Source organism: Tupaia chinensis, unplaced genomic scaffold, assembly GCF_000334495.1.
Source record: "Tupaia chinensis unplaced genomic scaffold, TupChi_1.0 Scaffold000570_1, whole genome shotgun sequence".
Lineage (NCBI taxonomy): Eukaryota > Metazoa > Chordata > Mammalia > Scandentia > Tupaiidae > Tupaia > Tupaia belangeri.
In genome coordinates, this window is record NW_006160084.1 from 579,529 (window position 1) to 590,077 (window position 10,549).

At 45.1% G+C, this 10,549-nt stretch overlaps 1 protein-coding gene across 1 annotated transcript in view; it reads left to right on the forward strand.

The window, feature by feature from the left end:
- The first annotated feature begins 10,469 nt into the window (after positions 1–10,469).
- The window catches only part of RYBP (RING1 and YY1 binding protein), an 85,057-nt gene continuing 84,977 nt past the window's right edge, over positions 10,470–10,549 (forward strand). Inside the window, exon 1 of the mRNA XM_006158053.3 lies at positions 10,470–10,526. Coding sequence (XP_006158115.1) covers positions 10,470–10,526 — 57 coding nt within the window. The remainder of the gene's footprint in view (positions 10,527–10,549) is intronic.

The window sequence follows — 10,549 nt, forward strand, 5'->3', positions numbered from 1 at the left end:
GCCCAGCTGTGGTGGTGCAGTGGTCATGTAATGCTCCACGATGCTAAAATCACATGGGAAGGTCCCGGGTTCATGTCCCAAGGGCTTCCTGTGTGCAACAGGTGTATATATGAGTGCCCATTATCCTGGCTGACTGAGGCAGGAAGTGGATGGCAGCATGAAGAGCCTGCAAAAGGTACCTGTCTCTCTCTCTCTCTCTCTGTCCCTTTCTTTCATGGAAGAATTAAATAAATAATCTTTTTAAAATAGTGTCTCTAAGATTGTGTTCTTAACACAGAAGAGAGTCAACTCATGCTTACAAGCCCCTCCTTTTTCAGAAGAATTATTAAATTAAATTATTTATCTAAATTTGACCAGAGAGGGACAGCATGAGAGAGAGCAAGAGAGACAGAAAGTGAAAAGGCAAGCCACCAGGTCAGGGACTCGAACCGTGCATTGGCCATGTAGGAGTCCAGCGCCCTTAACCATCATGCCATCTGCTGGCCCCTGTAAGCCCTTTTTATAACAGCATCAAACCATTTACTGGAGAACAAATTCGCACATGTGAATTTTGGAAAGTCAACAGTCAAACTGTAGTGATCACTACCCCAGTAGAATTAAAGTCAAGTGGAAGAGTCAAGAAAAAACAAGCATTACATTATGTAATGGTGGGTCATGATACACGTGCAAAGAGAAATAAAGCAGGGTGAGAGGATGTTGGTGATGGGGATTATGCTGTGTAAGATAGCTTAGTCTGGAGAGGGGACATTTAAGAGACACCTGAACAATGAGAGCGATGGAGCCATAGGAACATCCAGGAAGTAGGTAGCAAGGCCCAGGCTTGGCAGGAACAGCAAGGGTGCCAGGCCTAGAGTCGAGTTGGGGGTGAGAATGCTAGAATTGGGTGAAGTTAGTGGGCCTTGAAGGTGAAGGTTAAGATTCTAGATATTTGGGACCAGCAGGTGGCATAGTGGTTATGTCACCAGACTCCCACATAGTCGGCCGCGGTTTGAGTCCCAGATCCATCACCTTAAAACTCATGCCGAGTGTGAGTGTGAGTGTGTGCGTGCTCAGAATCCTGAGAGGAGAATGGAGGAGAAGGGATTGTGGTGTGGCTATCACTCCTGGGTAGGTGGTGGTGGTGGTGGTGTATGATTTTTTGCTTTCTGTCTCTCTATCTGCCTCTATCTCTCCAGTGAGCACACATGCCCTATAGCAAAAATCTCTCTCAAAAAAAAAAAAAAATTCTGGATTTTGAGCCAACTTGTGGCATGGTGGTTAAGGATGCTGGATTGCATATGCTGACCACATGCTTTGAATCCTGGACCTAGTAGCTTGAAAAACATGGTGGCATGTGTACATGTGTTCCCAAAATGCTGAAAAGAGGGAGAAGTGGAGAAGAAGGGATTGCAGTGTGACTATTCCCCAAAGGGGGTGCTTTCTCACTTTCTCTCTCAGGTGAGCACATGTAACCTCTGGCAAAATTTAAAAAGAAAAGATTCTGGTTATTTGGTTTGTTTTTAATTTTATTTGACTTTATTTATTTATTTTAATTTGACCATAGAGGGACAGAGTGAGAGAGACGCACGCGCGCGCGTGCGAGAGAGAGAGAGCGAGAGAGAGAGAGAGTGAGCAAGCAAGCCACCAGGCCCGGGACTTGAACCACAGTTGGCCATGTGGAAATCCAGTGCCCTTAGCTACCACACCACCTGCCAGCCCCTTGTTTGTTTGATTTTTTAAGAGAGATTTTTGCAATAGGGTGAGTGCACTTGCCGGAGAGACAGAGAGTGACAGAGAAACAGAAAGCAAGAAATCACAGCCCCCAGGGGGAATGGCCATGCCACAATCCCTTCTATTCCATTCTCCTCTTGGGATTTTGGGCATGCGTGCACACCTCCCGCCATGAGTTTTAAGCCACCGGGTCCAGGACTCAAATGGTGGTCAACTACATGGAAGTCTAGCAACGTAACCATTATGCCATCTGCTAGTCCCAAGATTCTAGTTTTTAATCTAAGTGCTATGAAAAGTTGGTGGAGGGTTTTGATCAGAAGAGTGACTTTGTCATCTATATTTTAAAAGTATTCCTTTGACTATTGTTTTGAAGAAGAGACTTTAATGAACTGTGGTAATCACAGAGCTAATAAGTAAATATTTCCTGCTCTCCACTTCTCAGGCACATAGTGGTTTACACTTCCTGTTGTTGAGTGTGGCCAGGGGACTCTGACCATTGCATTGTGAACACAAGTCACCTGTAGCACTTCCAGGCCAAGCAGTTGGTTGTCAGGGTGAGGTCTCCAGGGTGCCTTTCCTTCCTTCGCTGCTTCCTTCCTTTCTTCTTTTTAAAAATTGTGCTTGCACTTACCAGAAAGAGATAGAGAGAAAAGTGGGTGAGGGAGAAAGCATCCCTTAAATGGGGTGTGAAAACACTGCAATCCTTTCTCCATCCTATCAGAATTGTGCGCATGCACATATGTACCCTGTGTGTTTTCCAAGTTACCAGGTTTTAAACCTTGGTTGGCCGTATGAGATCTGGCTTTCTTAACCACTAGGCTACAGGGCTCCTTTTCAGCAACCAACAACATTCAATAGGGAGGCCACTTGGATAGCCTGTATCTTAGTCCACTTGTGCTGCTATAACAATAAAACTGAGACTGGGTAATTTTAAAGAACAGAACTTTCTCACAGTTCTGGAGGCTGGAAAGTCCAAGATGAAGGCACTGGTATCTGTTGAGGTCTGCTCTCTACTTTCAAGATGGTGCCGTGAACATTATATCCTCTGGAGGGGAAGAACACTGTCTCCTCACGTGGCAGAAGGTGGATGAACAAAAAGGGATAAACATCCTCCCTCATGCCCTTTTATAATGGCGTTAATCCGGCTATGACTGTGGAGCCCTCATGACCTGGACACTCCCCAGAAGACCCCACCTGCCAACACTGTTGCCTTGGGGATTAAGTTCCCAGCATGTGAGTTTTGAGGGACATATTCAGATCACAGCAGCACAGGTACCAGAGTGAGGAGATACAGGACAGGGCTGCAGCTGACCTGCAGATAAGTGCCAAAGTGAGACATCAACTTTTGTTGGGCTGAATCATGAAGATCTGGGAGTCGTTGCCATAGGATAACTAAGCATATCATGATGACAGTACAGAGAAGAAGAGAAGGAGCAAGGCCAGTTAGGAGACTGAAAGGTGATCCTAGTTTGGAGTGGAGGGACAGCAATAGAGATCAAGAGAAGTGGCTAGATTCAAATTTATCTTGAAGGTTAATTGCAAAGGATGCGCTGAAGGACCAATGTAGGGTCTAAAGGAAAGTGAGGTATCAAAGGTGACTCCCAAAATGATGGCCTGAGTCATTGGGTAGATTACTGAAAAATACTCAGGAAAGCACAGGACTACTCAGTGCTGGGCACACAGGAAAACTATTGGGTTGTGGGAAAAGTCAGAATGTGTTTTTCCATGCAAAAATGTGTCGTGACTTTTCCGATGACCCAGTACAAAATATAAGCTATTGTGGTTATTACTTTTTGAGGACAGAGCAATAAAACTTTATCTCTCCGACAATCACATGCACAGGTGGCATTGTTAAGCAGTTGCAAAATTTGGGTAAGGTTCAACACAGATGCCAGGGAAGCTCCACCTCTCTGATTCCACGGTTGCATTTTTAAAAGTTAATTCTGGGGCCAGCAGGTGGCATAGTGGTTAAGGCACTGGATTCTGACATGGTCAACCACGATTTGAGTCCGAGACCTGGTGACTTGCTTACTCACTTCCTCTCACTGTCTCTCTGGTCAAATTAAATGAATAAATAAATGCAATTGAATCTTAAAAAAAGTTAATCCTATCTTCCAAAAATCATTCTTCAGATGTCCCCAGCGATTTTTGCACAAGCCCTCTGTGGTTAAGTGAAATAAGCTACATTCTCCCTGGTTTCTAAGAAACTCCAGGTAGTAAGTTGCTTCGAGAAACAATTTTCTCTCTTAAACCAATGACTGAACAATCCAGGCAGAGTAGAACATTAATTCTTAGCAATTAAGATTGTAGGGACCAGCAGGTGGTGTGATGACTACATCACTAGACTCCCATGTAGTCGACCGCGGTTCTAGTCCCAGACCCTGTGACTTAAACTCATGCCAGACACAAGTGCGTGCATGCCCAAGATCCCGAGAGGAAAATGGTGGAGAAGGGACTGCATCATCACCATCTCGCCTTGGGGGTGATTTCTCACTTTCTGTCTCTGTTTCTCTCTGTCTTCCTGGTGAGCGCAAGCACTCTAAAACAAAAAGCTCTCCAAAAAAAACCAAAAAGATTGCAATCTTTAAAAAATAATTAATTAATTAATTTTAATTTGACCAGAGAAGAACAGAGTGAGAAAGAGAGAGAGAGGAAAGGAAAGTGAGAAAGCAAGTCTCCAGGTCAGGACTCAGACCATGGTCAGCCATGTGGGAGTCTAGCACCCTTAACCACCATGCCAGGCCCCAAGATTGCAATCTTAACTCTCCTAGTTTCAGCCCTCCTTGGGAGGCTTTTTCAGTCACCTTGTGATACTATGTTCTCCTTCCCTTTAACCTCTGAAAGCTTTATTAAAGACACTTAGATCCTGGTACCCTTAAAACTTCAAGAATAAAATCAGTGAGAAGAGAAGGTTGGGAAAACAACCCCGGAACTGACAACTGGTGATTTGGCCAATTGAGGATATTTTATGAAAGGCAACTACCATAACTGTTGCCATTATTCCATTAAAGAAGAGATTTAAATTAATCTTCCAAGAAAAGCAAAATAGAAAGACATAATCTCAGAATAAAAAATATAGTCGTTCCCAGGAATCAACCATTGGTAATTCCCTTAGACATGGGGAAGTATTCATCCATTTACTGTTTATTTTTCTCATCACACTGCAGGTTGGTGAAAACTTCACTCCAGACCACCATTTGGGACTCAGTTCATAAAAACATACAAGAAGGGGACCAGTAGGTGGCATGGTGGTTAAGGCGCTGGACACTCCCACATGGCCAAACGTGGTTGGAGTCCCTGACCTGGTGGCTTGCTTTCTCATTTCCCCCTCTCTTTCTCTGTGTGTGTCTCTCTCTGATCAAATTACAATAAATAAATGAATAAATAAAATTAAATAAATAATTCTACGAAGAAGAAGAAGAAGAAGAAGAAGAGGAGGAGGAGGAGGAGGAGGACAGAATGTGTTTTTCCATGCAAAAATGTGTCGTGACTTTTCCGATGACCCAGTACAAAATATAAGCTATTGTGGTTATTACTTTTTGAGGACAGAGCAATAAAACTTTATCTCTCCGACAATCACATGCACAGGTGGCATTGTTAAGCAGTTGCAAAATTTGGGTAAGGTTCAACACAGATGCCAGGGAAGCTCCACCTCTCTGATTCCACGGTTGCATTTTTAAAAGTTAATTCTGGGGCCAGCAGGTGGCATAGTGGTTAAGGCACTGGATTCTGACATGGCCAATCACGATTTGAGTCCCAGACCTGGTGACTTGCTTACTCACTTCCTCTCACTGTCTCTCTGGTCAAATTAAATGAATAAATAAATGCAATTGAATCTTAAAAAAAGTTAATCCTATCTTCCAAAAATCATTCTTCAGATGTCCCCAGCGATTTTTGCACAAGCCCTCTGTGGTTAAGTGAAATAAGCTACATTCTCCCTGGTTTCTAAGAAACTCCAGGTAGTAAGTTGCTTCGAGAAACAATTTTCTCTCTTAAACCAATGACTGAACAATCCAGGCAGAGTAGAACATTAATTCTTAGCAATTAAGATTGTAGGGACCAGCAGGTGGTGTGATGACTACATCACTAGACTCCCATGTAGTCGACCGCGGTTCTAGTCCCAGACCCTGTGACTTAAACTCATGCCAGACACAAGTGCGTGCATGCCCAAGATCCCGAGAGGAAAATGGTGGAGAAGGGACTGCATCATCACCATCTCGCCTTGGGGGTGATTTCTCACTTTCTGTCTCTGTTTCTCTCTGTCTTCCTGGTGAGCGCAAGCACTCTAAAACAAAAAGCTCTCCAAAAAAAACCAAAAAGATTGCAATCTTTAAAAAATAATTAATTAATTAATTTTAATTTGACCAGAGAAGAACAGAGTGAGAAAGAGAGAGAGAGGAAAGGAAAGTGAGAAAGCAAGTCTCCAGGTCAGGACTCAGACCATGGTCAGCCATGTGGGAGTCTAGCACCCTTAACCACCATGCCAGGCCCCAAGATTGCAATCTTAACTCTCCTAGTTTCAGCCCTCCTTGGGAGGCTTTTTCAGTCACCTTGTGATACTATGTTCTCCTTCCCTTTAACCTCTGAAAGCTTTATTAAAGACACTTAGATCCTGGTACCCTTAAAACTTCAAGAATAAAATCAGTGAGAAGAGAAGGTTGGGAAAACAACCCCGGAACTGACAACTGGTGATTTGGCCAATTGAGGATATTTTATGAAAGGCAACTACCATAACTGTTGCCATTATTCCATTAAAGAAGAGATTTAAATTAATCTTCCAAGAAAAGCAAAATAGAAAGACATAATCTCAGAATAAAAAATATAGTCGTTCCCAGGAATCAACCATTGGTAATTCCCTTAGACATGGGGAAGTATTCATCCATTTACTGTTTATTTTTCTCATCACACTGCAGGTTGGTGAAAACTTCACTCCAGACCACCATTTGGGACTCAGTTCATAAAAACATACAAGAAGGGGACCAGTAGGTGGCATGGTGGTTAAGGCGCTGGACACTCCCACATGGCCAAACGTGGTTGGAGTCCCTGACCTGGTGGCTTGCTTTCTCATTTCCCCCTCTCTTTCTCTGTGTGTGTCTCTCTCTGATCAAATTACAATAAATAAATGAATAAATAAAATTAAATAAATAATTCTACGAAGAAGAAGAAGAAGAAGAAGAAGAGGAGGAGGAGGAGGAGGAGGAGGAAGAGGAAGAGGAGGAGGAAGAGGAGGAGAAGGAGGAGGAAGAAGAAGACAGAGGCGGCAGCGGTGGCTGGGATCATTTTTCTCTCTTTGATTATAATACCTTTATGGGGTATGCCTAAGGTTCAAAGTCTCAGGTGGAGTATTCAGGTTTCCCACCTGGGAGTAGCACTTGCAAATTCAAAGGCAGGAGAAAGCTGAGTTGCTGTTTCCAGACCCTCCTATTGGCATGCACCAGTGACTTCCGCTTCTTTCTTGAGCTAATGAGAGGGTAGTCGGCCCGGGCAGCCCTGCCTGATTCAAATCTCAGGACACTTAAAAGGTCCTTCCACTACTTCTCCTTCCCCAAGGGGTCTGCCTCTCTCCACATTTCTTTCACTAAAGACAGACCACAGACAGTGCCAGGCACACAAATATTCTTAGTAAATCCATCAATGGCTTGCAGGACATTGACGATAAAGATCTTACTCCCAACTCAGCCTACTGTGCCTTATGGGACCCAGCGGAAATCTGCCTCTCCATCCTCATCTCTCCTTTCTATTGGGTGCCCAGCCACAGATGTTCCCTCCAAAGCACTCTAGCCCTGAGTCCTTTTGCCTGATCTCCTCAAGGCAACCTTTGGCACATTTTCAGGGAAGCCAGCTCCCCTTCTCTTCCTTAGTACCCTGTTACCTTCCACCCTGTATTTTGTCATTGTAGCAATTGTCATCATTGTAATTAATGACCTGTAGAGAGTCTGGCTTTTCGACCAGAATGTAAACCTCAAAAGATTAGGAATCCAGTCTGTCTTTTTTAATCTGATCTTCCAGTTCCTGGAACAGGCAATGGCAACTAGTTGCTGCTCCACACATGGTTGTAAATAAAAACAATTCCCTTCGATACATGCATATCAGGCACTATTCTAGGCACTTGATAGCTGCAGGAAGGTGTATGGGGCAGAAGATATAAGGGAAAGAAAGGGCGAATGAGAAAGCAAGCTGCCAGGTACAGGACTCGAACCTTGGTTGGCCACGTGGGAGTCCAGTGCCTCAACCACCATACCACCTGCTGGCCCCCATATACCAGACATTTCTTGGGGAGTGATTCTAACCAGCATTTAAACTAAAACCATGTTTTTCAATAACTTTAAGCAGTAGAACCCTTTCTTCAAATGAATCATACAATGGAAGTTCAGCATAGGAAACAGAGAAGCAGAGAGGGCTGTTAAGTCATACTTGTCCTCTTCATCCCACATGGTCCAAGGTAACACCTTGGAAGAAGATCTACTCCTACCCATCTCAGGTTGAAAACTATCACTCTAGAATCACAGGAAACTCTGCCTGGAGCCATATTATTCTAGAGCACACTGTTCCAGAAGTATTCTCATTTGGCTCCTGTAACTATGAGAAAGCTTTGGATAGATATTTACTTCCAAGAGCTGAACAAAACTAGAGCCTCTACAGTTATAACCACAGGGTGATCTGTGGGTCTGATAAGTTCCTAGAAATTAGTTCTCTACCCTGGAACCTCTTTTTTCTTAAAAACATTTTTTTAAAAAAAACTTCTTTTTTGAAAAGGTAACACAGAACTAAGACAAAAAGATACAGTAAAAAAAGGCAGTCTCCTATGGATAAAGGTGTATTTGCAACGGCATTCTACACACTTAAGCAAGTGAACAAAAATGGACTACTGATATAGGCAACAACAGGGGTGACCATCACAAACAATACATTTAAAAAAGGAGGCCAGCCAGATACAAGCGTACACACCATATGACCCTGCAGATGACATTTACAAATAGACAAAATTAACGCTTGGTGATGGAAGTTGGAATAGTGGTTACCTTGGTGTGTGATAACTCACTGGGAAGGTGAAACGTTCTAGATCTTGTTCCAGATAGTAGATATGAAGCTGCAGAAATGAACTGCAGTGAAGACTAGTATATTTATGTATATATAACGAATTATGAACATATATATATATTCATGTGCTGCTGCAAAGAGACAGAAAGAAGGAAAGTGAGAAAGTAACCCCCAGAGGTGATAGCCACACCACAGTCCCTTCTCCTTCATGCTCCTTTTGGGATTTTGGGCATGTATGCACACATGCCTAGTCTGGGATTCAAACCACGCACTTGGCTATGTGGGACCCAGCTGCTCCAACCACCACACCGCTGGCCGGTATATATTAAACTAAAACTGGTATATATTAAATACAAAGTCAGTCTCATTTCCATAACCCAGGGCTCCCAGCTACCGGGTTTCCCTCCCCAGAGGCCACTCCTCCAGCTGGTATTTCTTACCCGCCCCTCCTCCTCCTCTTTTTCCCAGTAGCTTCACACCATAGGCAGAATCCTGGGAGTTTGCTAGAACCCAAGGCTGCATATGACAGCGGTGCACTCGACCATGGTCTGTGTGCCGCTCCTTGGGCTCTCTGGCCCCTCTGCCCCCTAGGGCCCCAGGCCTTCCTGCGCCTTCCCTCCCTCACAGCTGTGGCCACCGGGCGTGGGAGGTTGCTGACCCTTGCTAAATAGTGTTGCTCCTCCGGCCCTCCAGGGTGTGCCTTCCTGGAGAGGACATCGCGTGCTGATCAAGCTTATCTTTTGACATATTCCCTCCCTCTTTATTCTCTCTCTTCTGATCCCTAGACGGATCCTGGGACTTCCTGCTCCCTGGGTTCTTAGTTTCAGTGAGCTTCCCATTTTATTTTAGCCCTTACGCTTCCATTCCAAGGGGCAGACCTGATAGCCTATTTGTGTTTGCATATCAATCAGACCTAGAGCCAGTCTTACCTTCTCTCTACACCTGGCCGCACCAACTCATCATCCTTTGACCCTCTCTCTCCCCAACCTGGGGCTTTAGCCCAGCCCCGCCTGTGCTTTTTCATCGTGCCGTCTGTCTTTGGTCCTCTCCCTATCTTACCTCCCCAGTACCTGAGGGCCGAGGGTCCTGAGTCACATTCATGTAAACATAGCAAGCATTCTTGAAGGGGGCAGAAAGTGAGTACTACCTATCCCTCGCCTTCCAAAATCTAACTCCCGGTAAATGGTACACAACCTAGGCCAGGTTACAACAGCTTTCTAAGTGTCAGGTACTGATTGGCGTACTTTTCATGCATTATGCCTCTGAACTTTCAAAACAATCATTTAAAGAGGATTACTATTCCCATTTTGGAGATAAAAGTCGAGGCACAACGTTAGAATCGGCATAAGGTCGCCTGGATTTGAATAGGAACTTCCCTAGGGAGACGCCCTATTTATGATCTTGGGGGCGGAGGGTTCAAGGAGTTTGCACACCGGAGCTCAGGGTCCGGCCTTGTCGCCAGTTAGTTACGCCACACCCTTTCGGCACAGTTCCCTGCCTGCTGCGAAGCTTGGGCGGGGGCTATGGGTCAGGGTGCCCACTGGAGAGAGACTTTAGGAGAGACCGGCAGATAGCTAAGCGTGGCAGAGGAGCATTAGGGCGCGGGGGAACGCGGGCCAAAGGAGGCCCTGCCGGCTCCCAGGGCACTGCAAGCCTCGAGGCTCTGCGAACCGCTCGGCTGTTGCAAGCCCCGCGGCGCGCGCAAACTGCGTGGAAGTATGTTCCAGGAGCGGCTTCGGGCCGGGGTCCTGAAGACAGCCTCGCGGGGCGGCCATGCGAGACGCGAAGCCCGTTGCCA